Source organism: Notechis scutatus, chromosome 1 (genome assembly GCF_049901735.1).
Source record: "Notechis scutatus isolate UNSWTSFEM ecotype Mainland chromosome 1, rNotScu1.2, whole genome shotgun sequence".
NCBI lineage: Eukaryota > Metazoa > Chordata > Lepidosauria > Squamata > Elapidae > Notechis > Notechis scutatus.
Genome location: NC_142009.1, coordinates 36,186,110 through 36,204,176, shown reverse-complemented (window position 1 = coordinate 36,204,176; position 18,067 = coordinate 36,186,110). Strand labels below are relative to the sequence as shown.

The window sequence follows — 18,067 nt, the reverse complement described above, 5'->3', positions numbered from 1 at the left end:
AGTGTTTTCTGCGTCTGTATTATCCTTCATCAAGACATTTAAGATTCTGATGTGATTTTGAACTGGTGGATTCTGTTCTTAATTTGTATATATCTTTTGTCATCTTGAGCACTATTGATGAAAGGTAAAAGATAAATTTAATAAATACATAGACATTTTGCATTCTAGATTTCAAGAGATGAAGCTATCAACAAAATCAGGCTTGAAACAGAAGAACAGTTAAAAGGTCAGATGTACTAAAAATTGTTCTACAATGTGCATGCATATTACAAAATATATTTTGGAGAAACTTCTACGTCTTGGCAGGCAAAAAAAAGACACATGTTCTTTTTCAGAGATATGGCATTAACCTAAAGCTAATCCAGATTTTACTAAAGTGGTAAACTAATGTCTGAACAATGTCATCCTTCAGACTACAGGATTTAGACTGATTGTTATTCCTTGGGTGTAAAAAAATCTAGGATGTGAGAAAGAAGATGAATATTCTATTTTTGTTATGTCTGGACTTTTTATCTTTGTACAGTGTGTGTGTGTGTGCAGTATATACAATATGGTATATACTCGTGATGGTGAACCTATGGCACGCATGCCACAGGTGGCATGCAAAGCCATAGGCAAACTTACCTCACTGCACATGCGCGCGCCTCACAGCTGATTTTTGGCTGGTTTGAGGCCTTTTTCGGCCTCCCAGAGGCTTGAAAAAAGCCTCTGCAGGCTGAATAGGCCCGTTTTGTCACTTCCTGTAATATTGGAAGTGGGCCTATTCAGCCTGCAGAGGCTTTTTTCAAGCCTGTGGGAGGCAGAACCAGCCGAAAATCAGATGTGAGGCCTGGTTTGAGGCCTTTTTTGGCCTCCCAGAGGCGGATTGCACTCTCAGTGCAATGCTCAGGGGGCGTGGGGGGGCATGCGTTGCCTTCTGGGTGCTGGTGTGCGAGTGCCAGTGCATGCACAATTTTTGGCACAGGAGCCCAAAAAGGTTAACCACCACTGGTATATACTATATATTATCTATATCTATATACATATATACATATATACATACATACATATAAACTGTACTATCTTAATGAAACCCAAACCTGTAATTCTGTGGACACCTTACATGGATGTTGATAGAGAAACATGTATCTCTTTTTTTTCCCCCTGTTTGATTGTTTTCATTTCTACTAAGCTGTTCTCTTTGAACAGCTGAAAGAAAAAGATATAAAATCATGCTGATTATTTTGTTGCTAAAATGGATGCTGTTCACTAATTTTTTTTTCTTCTTCTATGTTAACCTCTAGAAAAGTTTCCGGGAGCTGATTCTTATGAAATCACGGAATCATTTAATGTTGTTGCCAAGGAAATTTTTAGAAATCTTATCATCAATGAATACCGAAGGTAAATGTGGAACCGATTGTAATTAAGTGGAGTTATTTTCAAATAATGATAATGGAAGGCAAAACGTGGGATAGTTTTTGAAACAACTCATGCCTCGTACATGAGCTAGTAAGAATAGAATCCCTAACAGGAAAATATGTGCATGATGAACAAAAAAATGACAATGTGTTCTAGAAGTTATACTGGATTAAAAACTTTTAAAAATATGTGTCAATGGATTGATTTGGTCTGAGCTGTTGACAACCTATTTTAGTAGGACCTATATTTGAATATTACACCAGTATGTACACATCAGTGAAATAAACCTGCTCTTTTACTCTGTATCAGCTCTGACAGGTAACTGCTATTGGATTTAAATCAAAGGATGAATTCTGTATTTCAGTTGATGAAGTAAGACTTTGGAAAGAAAAATTATTTCTTTTTAACTTTATTTTTCTAGATGTGATGGTAGAGATTTAACTACACTGAGAAATATCACTTGTGAAGTGGACTTGTTTAAAACTTTGCATGGTTCAGCTTTATTTCAAAGGGGACAAACACAGGTACTCACTTCTGTTTTTGAATATTATGAATTTTAAAAATGCTTTAATGTTCCATTTTTTTAACATATTTATTTCTGTTTGTTGGCTTGGCTGATATTCTTGCAAAAGCATTACAAAGGGATATATATAATCAGCAGCAAAACTCAAGCTTTATATGAAAAAGTTCAAGATTTAAAGCTTTATCATCATCATCTGAAAAAACGTTCATGCTCAGGGACTCAGGAAGATGTATGCACAAGTCTATTTCTTAGAGGGAAAATCTTACAATGCAAATAGCGGTATATTGTTAGTGTGCAATTAAAACCAAATTTATGATTTTAAGTCACTACGATACTTTGAAATAAGTTGACTGCTACTCTGTAAAGTTATCCTTAACTTCCTTTGTGCATAAGAAATTAGAGGGCATTGTTACGTTTTGCATTGCTATTGAAATTGCACTGTATGAGATATGCATGTCAATGAATGAAAATGTTCTTATAGATGAATAGTTAAAATAGCACTATGAGTGATCAGATTTCTTGATCTTAAACTGGGAGAAAGAGTAAAGACTTTTGTATTTTTTTTCTTCTGAAAAATGTTCAGTTGATTTGTGCATATATTTGATTGAAATTTCTAATATACAGTGTTTATACTTGTAGCATAATTTTAAACAAGTACAGCTCAGAAACATTTGAAATAAAGGTAAACATAATTTCAGAGTTTCTGAAGCATTTTATGTTACTATCATTTTTATTTTATAGGGAATTTAATTTCCTTAAAGAGAAATTTTTTATAATATCATTTCTTTTGGGCTAATTTTAGGTCCTCTGCACAGTCACATTTGATTCATTAGAATCAAGTATTAAATCTGATCTTATCACAACAGTAGCCAGGTATGTGCCATTGTATATTTTCCTTTCACCTTCTTTACACTGCCAGCTTAGCCTGGTTTTTGTTCTTTGCTGGATCATAATTATAAATTGATTATAAATTGCTTATACGGATACTCCTCACTTAACAACCACGAGTGGGGCAGTGAGCGCCCATGATGCTTGCGCAACTGGAGCCACAAGTGCCTGCAATGCTCACGCAAGTGAGGGCCTGAGCAGTTGTGACACTCGCACAAGTGAGGCCCTGAGCGCTTATGCGCACCAGCCCACCACTCATGCGGCCCGGTTGCGAATAAACCACGGACCAGTAATGGGCTGCAGCCCACAGGTTGGGGACCCCTAAATTATATTGTTTACAAACTATGGGAACTGGCTTTTCACATCATCTTAATTTATAATATAGGTAGTCCTTGACAAAGGACCATAATTGGAACCAGAATTTCTATTGATAAGCAAGATGGTTGTTAAGTGAGTTGTGCTCAATCTTAACACCCTTTTGCCATGGTTGTTAAATGAATCACTGCAGTCATTAAGTGAATGCAACATCCCCATTGACTTTGCTTGTCAGAAGCCAGCTGGGAAAGTCACAAAGGGTGACCTGGGATGTTGCAGTCATCATAAATACATGTCAGTTGCCAACACCCAGTTTACTGTGAGGATGCTGCAACAGTTGTAAGTGCGAGAACCAGTTGTCACTTTTTCCAGTGCCATTGTCTTAATTTATAAACTAAGAATTTTGGTTTAGTGTAGGACAATGGTTTATGGTACTTGGATACAAATATGTTTCCAGCATCTTTGTTCCTACAAGCTTCCATATCCCTTCTAACAATATTTTTTATTTTAAATGAAAAGTTGCAACCAAAATGTCATTCCCTAGAACAGGGGTGTCAGACTTGCAGCCTGTCACGCACTGGCCACGCCCACGCCTGGTTTAGTGAAGGGGGGGGAGTCATGATATGTCACATGACGATACTGTGACAACGCAAGTTTGACACCCCTGCCCTGGAATAATTGTATTTATAAGAATGCTTCTAAGCATAATGTAAGCTTCCTGGGCATTGATATAAAATAAAAGTGGATTCATCGCAGCCCAATGCTTTCTTCACAAATTTTCTTACAGAGAAAATGTTGGGTTAGAAACCAGCATTCTAGAAGGGAAGATGATGGACAATTTCTCTCTTTTTTAATAAATTATTTTTCTGTGATGGGCTGGGCCAGTCATTTTTGTGAATAAACAAACCACCTTGTGAGAGTGTCAGAACTGTTCACTATCTTAAGAAAAGGTGACTAAAATATCAACTCAGACACACAATGTCAACTCATAAAACATTTTGTATACACATAGTTGTCAACAGAAGGGTGGGGGGGCAGGCAGCAGTATGGAAACGAAAGATAAACCCTGAGGGGTGGGAGGGAAAGCAGGATCAAGGGTGACAGTGAATTACGTATCTCAGAGTTGACTACGCCCAGGCTAATGCTGGAATGTTAACTTCTAATAAATCCTTTTTAGTTTTGGGAGTATGGCTCGAGGCTCATGATTTAATTGGAGTAACCGCCAGAATCCTGACATACAATGTGTAAAACCACTTCTTCAGACTATTTCCTATTAAAGATAGATCAAGCTTAGGCAGATTTAGTTTTAAAAATATAACTTTGTACTGGCTTTCATCAGATTAGTTTCTGAGTTCTGAAAAGAGGTTGGCTTAATCAGAAAAGGGGCTCCATAGTAATGTACTTATTATACATTACTATAAGTAAACTTATTACAAAAAGTCAATTGCTTCTGAAAATTTCAAGGATTCTGCAGAAATTTATGGCTTGGGAAAGATGCTTGGAAAAATGAGGTTTCTCGTGCCCTAAATCCTGATTGTCATGGTTTGTTTGTTTGTGAAAGAGAACAAAGTACTAGTTTTATTTAAATGGTCATGAATTGATTAAATTATATACAGCTTATTAAAATCTATATAACTTTTTATTTCTATTTTAGTGGAATAAAAGAAAAAAACTTTATGCTTCATTATGAGGTATGATATTTTTCTTTGTTTCACTTGAATTTTATTATCTTTAAGATGCTTAATCAATAAAGTTCAGTACTTGAACTTAGGGCTGATTCCACATTGCTTTTCTTAAAAGGAAAATTCCACTGTGTCATAAGTTTATTCAGATCTCAAGGGAACTCCAGAGTTTTCTGTGGGAAGACCAGCTGTATTGTAATAACAATGCTCTGACTGTTGTATTTGTTGTGTACTTTTAATACTTGCAGTTGCTAAAAGTATTGTGACATTTTTATGCTTTTTTAATGAGATTTTAATATTTTACATTGCTTTGAGTATTTTTAGGAGGAAAAATAATTAATATACACTGCAAGTAACCGCTACCTATAGGGTTTCCACTTAAACAAGTTACATTACTTGGATTTCCATTTAATGTTAAGCCATAAATCACATATTGGGCTAATGTGGGAATTCATTGAGATGTTTTGAGAAAAGTAGATTATATTTGAATAACAGCAATTAAAAGCTTCCAGTTGAGGCATACAGAGTCAGATAAAGATAGTCCTCAATTTTCAACAATTAGTTTAATGTCCAAAGTTACAACAGTACTGGAAAATGTAACTTACAACCATTTTTCACATGACCATTGCAGCATCCCCATGGTCATTTGGTCAAAATTCAGATCAAACTCATATTTATGACAGTTGCAGTATCCCAGTGATCATCTTTTGCTATCTTCTGGCAAGCAAAGTCAGTTTTACTTAACAAGTATGTGACTAATTTAACAAATACAGTGATTCACTTAACAACTGTGGCAAGAAAGGTCATAAAATGGAGCAAAACTCACTTAACAAATGTTTTATTTAGCAACAGAAATGGGCTTGGCCATAAGTTGAGGAGTATCTATTTGACCATTTAGAAGGTGCTATATGCTTTCTTGTCTACAAATGAAGAATATTTTGTGCCACTGAAAAACGATTACATGATTATTAAAGGGCTTGTATGAAATGCTACTTAGGTTGTTCCTAAACAGCATCTGCAGTGTGTGTGTGTGTGTTTGTTTATATGTGAATATATTGCACAGATTTACAGAGGATGGCAAATAGATGCATATATATTTTGTGTGTGTGTGTGTGTGTGTAATTATATTTCAAGCAGTAGATATTAGATATTTTTGCAGTTTAACTATTATGATATAAACATTATTGGATCATTCTCTTTATATTGGACTGAGAGCCAGGGATTTTTGGGGGGAGGGGGGAACTGTGAGAATAAATGAACCACTTAAAATGTGTGAATAATTTCTAAATTCTGAAGTGTGCATGTGGTGTAAATTTCTGGCTCTGTATCTTAATATAAATGCTGACTTGGTGTTTTAAAGTGTCTTCCTTCTCTTTGTAGTTCCCTCCATATGCAACTAATGAGATTGGCAGAGTTTCAGGTTCAAATAGGAGAGAACTTGGTCATGGTAAGTAAACCCCTAGGCAACTCAACATTTTTATTGAAGTTAAGTATTCTTTGTATTCATGACATTATTTTTACCTGTAGGTGCACTTGCAGAGAAGGCTTTGAAACCGGTGATTCCAAATAAATTTCCTTTCACAATAAGAGTTACTTCAGAAGTATTAGAATCAAATGGTATTTGCTTTTTTATATATTTTTCTTCAATCTGTTGGTAGCAATCTAGGATTGGGGGAAAGGGATTGGTAGCCTTTTTTTTTACTCTAATAGAAAATTGCACTGTGATTTTGGTAAAAATAGAGTTCATGAATGTTTAATACTTCAACTCTTTTTCCAAGGTTTTTTTCAAATTTCTGAAATGTATCAAGATTTGAGATCACTACTTTGTTACTTGCATTTAGAATGACTGAAGAATCTACATCTAGGAGATAGAAATCAAAAGTTGATAAACAGTTATGAATTTTCTTCATGTTACTGGGAAACATTTGGAGGGGGAAGTTTTCCTCCAAGTCAGTCTTGACTCCTGGTGACTGGATTATTCCCTATAGTTTTCTTGGCAAAATTTCAATGGTGGTTTGCCATTGTCTGCTTCCAAGCAGTGAGAAAGACTGACCCAAGATCACTCAGCAGGCTTTGTATCTAAGGAGGAACTAGAACTCTATAGAATTCCTTAACAGCTACACCAAATTGGCTCTCACTGCCAGTTTGAAAGCTACTCGTTTTTAAATATAGAAAAGTAGTGTTTAATTGACAATGCATTAAGGGATAGCTTACTTACAATTTCTGTCCTCAGGGTCATCATCAATGGCTTCTGCTTGTGGTGGGAGTCTAGCCTTGATGGATGCAGGTATGTTTTTTCTAAGTGTACAAATGTCATATTTTGAATTGATTTATGCAATACAATGCTATAAAAATAGTAAAATTAGAAATACTGGTTTCAGATACAAAAGTAAGATCTAACTTTTATTCTTGGGTCTTATTCTGGGTAACACAAACTGTTTGCAGGGCAAACTGGAACAGGTTAGAGAAAAAGAATATTAAAAGGGGTAAGTATTTATTTATTAGATTTATAAGAGTGCTCAACTCAAACAGTGAGATTCCTATGAAGAGAACTTTAAGAATTTAGGAAGGTTTGGCCCTAATAAGAGAATAAGTGAAATATTTGAAAAGTTGTCACACAGATGATGATTACTTTGTAATCATTCTAGACCAGGGGTCCTCCACCCCCATTCCACAGCCCAGTACCAGGCCATGGCCTGTTCAGATCCAGGCTATGCAAGTGGTGGGCTGGCGCACCCAAAACTTATACAAGTGGCAGGCTAGCACACAGTCCAGTTCCCCTCTCCCCCAACCCCCACTGGGCTGCCAAGCTGTAACAGTTGGGGACCGCTGTTCTGGACTGCGGGATATGTATAATGAGGTATGATTATACATACTATATCTAACTGAAATGTAGCAGTTTGGTCCTTTTGATCTCATTAAGTGGAGTCCCTAAATGTTCCCCATCCCCAATTTCTACATGCCTTCCCCACTCCATAGGAAAGTCTACGAGCTATGCTACTCTGATCTACTTTGTTTCAGAGGAAAAAAAATATCTGCATTATTTTACTGGGGAGGAAGAAGGTGGACTTTCTCTGAGCAGTTTAACTGAGCAGGAAAACATACACCAAGATTGAGGAAATTTTAGGTATGTGAAATAATAAGTTGCACCCCATGAAAAGTTTTTTTCTTTTTTTAACATGTAGACATATCGATAATTTATCATAATTCAAACAATATATAAAGACATAGGAGATGTAACTTAAAAATATGATTAATTGATTTTGCAATCCTTTATTCAACAAAAAATTGATAGTTATGCTATTTCCTTCTATCGAAAAATATACTCTTGGCTCTAAAACATGCCATCACCCCCTTTGTTAGAAACATTTTCAGGTAGGCATTTCTATTAATTATATGACATTCTCTGACATCAACCAGGAGAATTTTTCCTCCACTTCTTCATGTTGAATTTTTTTCAGATGTGTGATGTTTAAGGTTTTTTTTTTTTTTGCATGCATGCATGACTCATTTCAAATCACCTCACAGCATCTCAGTGGAATTTGGATCTGGGCTTTGCTTTCCAGAATCCTCCTTTTTTCCAGCCATTCCATTGTGAATTTACTGGAATGTTCAGAATCATTGTAATGTTGCAAGGTTCACTTTTAGTTGAGCTTTAATCTCTTCTGACAGAGAGATCTTCTACATTATCCTCAAGCACCCTCCAATTCAATGAATAATTCAGGAGACTTTGGTGCTGTCTGATCTTGGTTGTTTTCTTGCAGACATTTTATTACCCAATCTAGGTAACATTATAAATGGATAATTCATAAGGATTCTATAATGGTAAGCTGCCCAACCCCTGATGCAGCAAAGCAGCCCCAAATCATAACATTTCACTACTATGTGCAATTCTATCTTTGATTTTCAATAAATAGGCATTCTGGTACTTTGACAAAAAAAACTATCTTTGCCTTGTTTTTACAGAGCACATGGTTTCAGAAGCCCTGGTCTTTTTGCCTAAGTGTTTATAAGAAAACTTTAGTTTTATCCTAGTATTTTTTCTGGACAACAAAAGTTTTCTCCTTCCTGGTAGATCTAATTTGTGCATTTGGACATCAGTAGTTGTGGGACTACCTGTAGGTCAGATGATGAAATTCTGAGGTTCTTAAAAAGATTTCTTTCAGCGTCTTGTACAGGAGTATACTCTCAGCCTGAGCTTTTGGAATGGCCTAGTCCAAGTAAATTCACAGTTTGAAATCTCCACTTCTAGGGGGTCTTCCGGATTGTAGAATGGTTGTTGAAATATTGTTGAAATTAAGATCAAATAACTGTATGATGAAATACATTGAAAAAGTCAAAAAATTCAGTGGGGTTTTCTTACTTTTTCACATGACTGTAAATAGAGTTAAAAGAGAACAAAGGAAAATTTAAAAAAGGAGAATTGGACATTAACTTGGAAGAGGATTTCCTTGGGCAACACAGAGAAGCAAACACATAACAGAATCACAGCAGTTCATATCAGTCTCTGAAATAAACATCGGTATTCATAGTTTTGTAGGTTAGATAACTGTCTAATTTCTGAACTATAATCAAAATTGCAATATATGGTTTTTATGTGGCTTTTAAGCCAGTGCAAGATACAGATACAAAAGACAAAATTAAGCTTCCCTATCCTTTTTGAAAAAGCCTACATCACTGGTTTTCACTTCTGATTGGTTCTTCAGAATTTGATTTTTCTAGGTCTGTTTATTTCTGTCCACTACCTAGACTGACCAATTACATTTTGGTTTTACTTTTAATCCTTTTGTGTCAAGGTTTGGGAGGAGGCTTCTCCTCGTTCACTATTCAGGCATGATATTCTTCCGATTAAAATCGAATTCCGATTTTTTGGGAATCGCCCCCTCCTTTCCCCCCACCCCTTCTTCTCCTTCCCCTCCCCTCGGAGGCCCCGAGTCAGGAGTTGCTGGCGCGGCTCCGCGCTGCTCCAGTCCCGCGTTGCCTCAGGAAGGGAAAGGCAAAAAGGAAGAGCCGCGGCGGCGCTTGCAACGGCAGCAGCGGCTCCTGGTTTTGCCTTTCCCTTCCCGAGGCAACGCGGACTGAGCCACGTGAGCTGCAACTCCTGACAGCCCCAGCCGGATACCTGAGCGGAGCCCGGGCGGTGCGAGCGGAGGCCGCTGAGTGGCAGGAAAAGGGAGCTGGGCCAGCCACAGACCAGCCTCCGTGCAACACGCCGGCCCCAGCGAGGGAAAGCAGCGGGCGCTCCCCGGGCGTGCGGCGGGGGGTCTCTTTTGGCCGGCCCCGATTTTTTTTTTCAGAGCGGAATATCATGCCTGTATAATGTGGAAGAATGTAAGGGGGGGATTTTATTTGAAAGCTAGATATTTTTTCCCAATGATACGGGAGTTTGTCAATAAAACAAATTACCTAGAAAACTGATGGTCTTCCCTTCTTTGAATTTGTTCATATTGAGGTTAGGGAGAAATATCTCTTGCAGGATCCAATCTGGGTACATACAACAGGCACTAGAAATACCATACCATACCAGTGACCAACCCAGATTGGATCCTGCAACATTATCCTGGGACACATATATTTTCCTTTATTTGTGAGAAATATCTCTTAATCTGAGCAGAGGTTGGATTCCAAAGCCTATTTAGTTTCATTCAGCAGCATGATTATTGGGGTTTTTATTTCCTCTGCCAGGAGTTCCCATATCATCTCCTGTAGCAGGTGTTGCTATTGGTTTGATTACCAAGCCAAATCCTGAAAAAGTTGGAGACATTGAAAATTATTGCCTATTAACAGACATTCTGGTGAGTATTCTTAAGTTTGTTTCTTAGGTTTGAGATATCTTCAGTCTATAACATTTATATTACATTATTACAAAAATCATTATTTTTTTCAAAAAATTCAATAAAAAAGTTACATTTATAACCATTATGTATTACTGGCAAATAAATTCACAATAATACTATGAGAGGCAAAGCTTTGAATTAGGAGAGTATCTTTTGAATCTAATGAGTGATATGCGGTCTTAGGAAACCCACTACTTTTCCTCATACATCCTACTTATCTATTAAATGGATTGGCCACCCATACGCATTTTAAAATAGTGTCATTTTAGCCATTGTCTATCCACTGCAGGATGAAGGCCTCTTCTGCATGTTTCCAAACAATATGGTCCAATGTGCCAATTGGACCCGCAATACTTTTTTAAAATACATATTTAAAAATACATTCAGAATATAATCTGTGTGAAGTGCTTTCAACATTATAAAATCATCATAAAAATTTAAAGTTAAATATTAACACTAGTGGACTCTGGAGATTACTCAATTCTTTTATTTGGCAGCCATATAACTTTTTTTTGCATTTATACAAACTCGCATTTGATGAACTATTGAATTGAGTATTTGCCTGATATGAGTATTATGTACCATTAGTTCTTGATATATGACCACAATTTGAGCAACACGGTTGTTAAGTCAGTTTTTCCCCAATTTATGACTTCCTTGGCCACATTTAAGTGAATCATTGCAATTGTTAAGTGAATCATTCGGTCATTAAGCAAATCTGGCTTCCCCCATTGACTTGTCAGAAGCTGGCTGGGAAAGTTACAAATGGTGATCCCATGACCCTGGGACAGTGCAGCTGTCATAAATACGTGCCAGTTGCCAAGGGCCCAAATTTTGATCACATGGTTATGGGGATGCTGCAATGGTTGAATGTGTAAAAACTGGTCATATCTCACTTTTTTCACTGCCGTTGTAACTTTGAATAATCACTAAATGAATGGTGGTAAATTGGGAGCCACCTGTATTCATGTTAATTATACAGTCCGTAGCCTATGTAATTTCCCATTCCTCTGACAAAACTCGTATTAATTACAATATCTTATAACATAAGAAGATTATACAACTTATTTGAAATCTTGGGAATTTTAATATTTTACAGAATATGTGTTTTATTCTCTAAATCATTTATTGTTTTATAGTTTAAGCTTCTGGCATCAGTGTATTTAGCAATTTATTTAGAGTAACTTTGGTTGACTTTATTTTCCAAGGACATCATACAGTATATGGTTTAGAGACATCCATTATATCAATATAAGTATAGAATTTAGCAGCAGTTCTGAAGAAAATATCGCAGCAGAATATGTGTTGACACTTATGATTGGATTGTTAATAGAACTATTGCAATCTTGTTGATTATTTCAAATGCTCTTATACAGGGAATAGAGGATTACTATGGTGATATGGACTTCAAGATGGCTGGGACAAATAAAGGAATCACTGCCTTACAGGTATCCACTTTAATCATCCCAACCCCAATTTGCTAGAAAATAGTTCCATTAATGTTAAACTTTATTTTTAATTTGTGCATTATTAGGCTGATATCAAGATACCAGGAATACCCTTAAAAATTGTAATGGAAGCTATTCAACAAGCTACAGGTGAGAAGAACAACCACAGTTCTTGACTTATTTTTGCTCCTTTTTTCTCTACATTTTTCATATCAGCAAAAGGATAAGTTATAAATCTGTAAAAAAATGTCCACAGTATTATCTCATATTTTGATTGGCATTCAGTAGATTAAGTTTATTTATTTATTTATTACATTTATATAATAATTACTTATAAAGTGATTTTGGGCAGAGTACAGCAATCAATAAAACAACAAAAACTCATAAAAATTAACAATCCTCATTATAAATTAAAAACTGAAAAATCTGGAAATATATAAACCACAAGGAGAGAATAAAAGATCAATCGCAATGGAGGCCTTTAAGAACATCTCCAGTTCCATGAGATCTCCCCCAGGCCTGGTGGCAGAACTAGGTCTTGGGAACTTCCAGAATGATAACAGAGATGGAGCTAATCTGAGTTCATTCAAAGCAAAATATTTCCAAAGATTTTTTAATCAGTCCCACTGATCAATTAAAGTTTTAAACCAAATAATATACCTGTTAAAATGTATGGGCCCCTTTAAATCTCATTGCTTTTCAACATAAAAATTAGCAAAGTTCCTTGTTTGTCATTGTTTCTGTGTCAGCAATGGACTGTGTATTTAACATGCTTTTTATTTTATTCCTACAGAAGAAGAAAAACACCAAGGAAATGTATTTTATTTTACTTGCAGAAAATACTGTCATTGTCTTAAATGAATAGCCAAATGTGACTGTATTTTTATTCCAAGAACCAACCTGAAAACTTAATAGATCCATAATAAAAAAGATTGCAACAAAAGCTTAAAATATGACAAGAAATGGAATAAATTACTCTTGTTTCTCCATGCTTACTTAAATTGTTAAAAATATTTACTTATTTATGTCCCACCTTTATTATTTGTACAAATAACTCAAGGCAGCAATCATATCCAACCCACCTCCTTCCTATTTTCCTCACAACAACAACCCTGTGAGGTTGGTTAAGCTGAGAGGGTGGGGGAAAGAGAGAGAGAGAAATGTAGAGGGTTTCCATGATGCACTGGAAATAGTACAGAAAACTGGACAAAATATTTGGTCTTACATTAATTCCTTCTAAAGTTCTAGACTGGAAATAACTCAATAGAACAGCTGATCGAAAGGGTCTCAAACCGTTGTAGTGGTGAAATGCTAGAAAGGATTTGCTTAAAAAAGAAAGGCAGAACACCAGCAGTATTTTTGATGAAAAAAATAAATTGTATATGTTGTGTATTTAAACTAAAATGTTACTCATTTTTCCATAGTTGCAAAGAAAGAGATCTTGCAAATAATGAGCAAAGTAATTGCAAAACCTAGACCAAGCAGAAAAGAGAATGGACCACTTACAGGTAATGACCTATAATTTTAACCGGAGTAGTTAGAAAGGTTTTCCTAAAATGCATAAAAATGTCACTTTAAGAAGATGACCCAGTATATGCAGATTTATGGCTTTTTTGAGTTATGGTTTTCATTCCAGTCATTCAATTTCATATTTGACCTGCCAAGGTTGCTAAATCATATAGTATCAATAAAATCAGAATCTGTTAAAGAAGGGTATTTATCACTGATACCACAACATATTTGTCTTGAGGAAAAATGGAAACATTTAAGGGAATTTAAATTTAACAAAGTTTAAAAAATTAAATTAAAAAATTAAATGAAAGCAGAGAAAGAAGGAAAAGTCATAGTAGTAGTATTGTCTTGAAGTGATCAGAAAGTCTAGAAGGTTTTTTAAAAAGTTAGTAAATGTTGGTATCTGTGGAGTATTTTTCCCCTTTTAAACTACTAGTGAACCACATTCACATAAAATCATTTTTGTTAATCTGTTAATTTTGTTTTGCAAATGTGTTCATTAATGTATCTGATATAGGATAGTATCTGTTTTTCATTTATTCTATCTTTTTGAGTGTCTCTTTGTTTTTGATGATTATCCAAACCTCTGCAGATTTGGAGTGGATATAATAGTGCTGTAAGATAAATTATTTAATATTATTTCCATCTTCTCTTTTATCAATACCAGTGTCCTGTGAGCAAAATACAGTTTTTACGATATTCTCATTGGTCAAATAAACTTGAGATCTATTTAGATTGCTAAATATAAGCATGCTATTATATACTACTTCTTCCGAAAGGCAAAATTAACAAATGAAAAAGTCAGCCCCTAAATCCTAGTGATACACTTTCTTCATATCTTGAATTTTGTTCATTTCAGAAAATATTCAGGTACCAGCAACAAAAAGAGCAAGATTTCTTGGACCAGGAGGTTATAATTTAAAGAAACTTCGAGCTGAAACAGGTAATTTCTGTTTTTAGATTTTATATTCCCACATTTTGTTTAAAACTAATACAATATATTAAATACTAATTGTAGCCTGTTTTTATTCCAAAGGGGTAACTGTTAGCCAAGTAGATGAAGAGACTTTTTCCATATTTGCTCCAGTACCGGAAGCTATGTATGAAGCAAAAGAATTTATTAATGAAATATGCAAAGATGATGTAAGAGCCTTTTTGATATCTTTAGCTTTATTATTCATAATAATTTTCTAAAAAAATATCAGACATTTGGAGTGTGTTGCATTTATATTTCCTATTCCAAGTCTTTTCAGCCTGGACAAGTTTTATAGAATTAAATAAAATATAACTTACGACCATAATTGAAGCCCCAAATTTATGTTGCTAAGAGCAGAATTTGTTATGTGAGTTTTGCTCCGTTTTATAACCTTTATTGCCACATTTGTTATGTGAATCACTGCAGTTGCTAAATTAGTAACCAGGTTGTTATGAGAATTTGGTTTCCCCATTGACTTTGCTCGTCAGAAGGTTGCAAAAGGGGATCACATGACTCTGGGACACTGCAGCCATGATAAATATGAGTCAGTTGCCAAGCATCTGAATTTTGATCATATGACCATGGGGATGTTGCAATGGTCATAAATGTGAAAAATGGTCATAAGTCACTTTTTTCAGTGCTGTTGTAACTTTGAACTATCACTAAATGAACTGTTGTAAGTCAAGGATTACCTGTAGTTGATTTCCAAAATACTATATTGAATGAATGAAAAACTGGGCCTTTGAGAATTTTAATAATTTTAATATTTTCTTTGAATATGGTCAATGCCATATTGCAGGTTTTTAATGTTTTTGTTCTTCACATATATTTATGTCTTTTACTCCTGCAACTCTTCTTTCTTTATATTTATAGCAAGACTATCAGTTGGAATTTGGAGCTATATATACAGCAACAATAACTGAATTAAGGTAAACAAATGCAACTTGTGAAGCTGATCAAATAGTATATCTGCATATGGATGAATGTGTGTTCTCTCTCACACACACACGAAAAGACACACACAGACACAGATACACACACAGTCATACCCCTGTCGGATTCTGAATCTGAGGAGGAAGATGAACAGCTGACAGGGAGTGGGAGTGTGGCTCCGTTGGTTGTGGAGGAAACTGGGAAAGGGCAAAGTCAGCTGGGCAGAGCAGAGGAGAGGTAGAACGAGAGAGGGACTTCAGAGGAAGACCCAGGCCTACCCACTCTTCATCCTAGGGCACCCAGGGAGGAACGGAGAAGTGAGCAACGTGGGTTGTGTGGCTTAAGGCAGTGGCCCCCAACCTTTTTTGTGCCACGGCCTGGTACCGGCATCACAAAATGATCCGCGGCCCGGTATCGGCATCAGCACGCATGACAAGGCATTTCCTCTCCCCACCTCCCCTCCAGGTCTTCCCCAGCGACCCCTCCCTGCACGGAAGCCTCAGCTGGTGCTTTCGGGCTCTTCCTCGCCCCCCGCATGAGATCCTCCGAGCTGCGGGCTAAAGGCGACAGGGCTCCTCCGGGCTGATCACGCAGGCACCTGACAGCTGGGGGAGGGGGGGAGAAGAGACCCGGGCGTGACGTGGGTCCACTTTCCTCCCCACGGAGAACTTTTTTTGCGTCTGGCGCGGGTAGTTCGGCGAGAGGCAGCGGCTCTATAACCCCAAAGGCAGCTCTCGCCCGGCATCAGCGCGCACGCCCACACACCGAACACCCACTCAAACACCCACTCACTATCCCCACAGCGTGAGAATAACAGGAATAATAGTCTTCTCCCCCCCACTCCACCCGCCACTAGCTTTGCGGTTGCGACTTGTGTCCCTGCTCCTTGGCTCAGTTTTTCCTGCAACTGACTCCCGCCTCACACTTTTGAAAGAGCGAGAGGAGTTGTTGAAGCGCGCCCGCTGGGGGTGTGGGGGGGAGAGAAAAGGCATATTATTACAAGAGCCTTTTAAACTCGTGAGAATGGACTTCCCGGCAAAAACCGTTTATTTACATCTGGGCGGCCAGGAATCATTTGCAAAACCGCTTCGCCTTCGCCAGTCCTCTTTGCAAAGTGCCGCGCGGCTCTTCCTTTTTGCCTTTCCCTTCCTGAGGCAACGCAGGACTGGAGCCGTGTGGAGCCGTGCCGGGCAGTAGCAACTCCTGACTCGGGCCTCCGAGGGGTGGGGAAGGAGGAGAAGAAAGGGGGCGGGGCTGATTCCCCCAAAATCGGAATTCAAGAATATCATGTCTGTCAAAACAAGATGGCGGCGCCCAGCAAACCGGCGGCCCGGTAGAAAATGATCCATGGACCGGTACCGGTCCGGGCCCCGGTGGTTGGGGACCCCTTGCTTAAGGGAGAGGAAAGGGCCCTGATTCTCTTCATTAGCCACAGTTGGAAGAGAATTTAAAAGAAATGCATGCCGAGTGCAGCAGCTGCTGGGAGCAAATGTGAGTTTATTTTGTGTTCACTTTAGTTATCTGTGTTTCTGACGTCTTCCCAACCGTATTGAGTTATTGCCATGCCTTCATGTCTGGAATTCTTGGTCCTGCCCTGCCGATTATGTCATTTTGCCTTGATTGGACTTAGAGTTACAGTTTTTGTTGACCATGTTTTAGACTTGATTCTCTGCAGCCAAAGGCTATTCCTGGGAGTTTTTCTCCAGCCAGAAGGTAACCAGGACATTGGGAGAAAAGTTGGAGCTAATAAAGGGACTCCTACTGAATATCTGACTGTGTTGCCTTTGTGCCACACCCTAGGTCATCACACACACACACACACACACTACATACAATCTTTATTTTTTTTTAAAATACATTTTTAGCATTTTTATATGTAATCATCTAGGTTATTTCTTAGGTACAGAGGAAATTCTGAAGCAAAGCAGTCTAGTATTTTAATTTTGTTAGTTGAACTGATTATTAAAAAACAGGCAGTACTGAACAAACTGTTCAACTTATATGAAGAAGTGAGGAAACGATGGGTGAATACCTTAACTAAGGCATTAATCTAAAATCTTTCATTTTATGTCTCACTCCTTCTTGCCCAACTATTTATGTGTATGTTTTTTAAAAAGAATTTTAATCATTTTAATTGCATAGAAATAACATAAATAATGGAAGGCAGAGGTGCACACTATCACAACCTTATCACAAACTCTTAATTGTGTTTTAACATTGATTCATTTATTCAGAGAGTTTCATTAGGCCTTTGTTTGTGAACTAATACAAGGGGAGCAATAAAAGACTGAATATGTGATTGATAAGGACTTCCTTGTCTCTCTTCCAAAAACAAGAAAAGGTGATAATGTCACAAATATTTTTTCTTTCTTTCAATGAAGAGAACTCAACTGTGTAACAATTTTTGAAAATATTTACAAAGTTCAGTTGAGAAAAAGATTATAAAATACTTTTAAAAGTTAAATAATTTATAACATGTTGCTCAGTCAGATAAAATTAGGTTTTTTATTTAGACAAAATGTTGAAGCAAAGAGGGAATAAGGTCAGTGTTGCCT

General features: G+C 36.9%; 1 protein-coding gene across 2 annotated transcripts in view; it reads left to right on the top strand.

The window, feature by feature from the left end:
• PNPT1 (polyribonucleotide nucleotidyltransferase 1) overlaps positions 1-18,067 on the top strand; it is a 29,452-nt gene that overhangs the window by 8,831 nt on the left and 2,554 nt on the right. For both annotated transcript variants that reach the window (XM_026676718.2, XM_026676719.2), the window contains exons 11-25: positions 169-226; positions 1,284-1,380; positions 1,820-1,922; positions 2,724-2,794; positions 4,779-4,815; positions 6,187-6,253; positions 6,334-6,423; positions 7,040-7,093; positions 10,492-10,601; positions 12,020-12,091; positions 12,178-12,241; positions 13,516-13,599; positions 14,463-14,546; positions 14,640-14,746; positions 15,453-15,508. In XM_026676718.2, the coding sequence (XP_026532503.1) occupies positions 169-226; positions 1,284-1,380; positions 1,820-1,922; positions 2,724-2,794; positions 4,779-4,815; positions 6,187-6,253; positions 6,334-6,423; positions 7,040-7,093; positions 10,492-10,601; positions 12,020-12,091; positions 12,178-12,241; positions 13,516-13,599; positions 14,463-14,546; positions 14,640-14,746; positions 15,453-15,508 (1,154 nt within the window). The remainder of the gene's footprint in view (positions 1-168; positions 227-1,283; positions 1,381-1,819; positions 1,923-2,723; positions 2,795-4,778; positions 4,816-6,186; positions 6,254-6,333; positions 6,424-7,039; positions 7,094-10,491; positions 10,602-12,019; positions 12,092-12,177; positions 12,242-13,515; positions 13,600-14,462; positions 14,547-14,639; positions 14,747-15,452; positions 15,509-18,067) is intronic.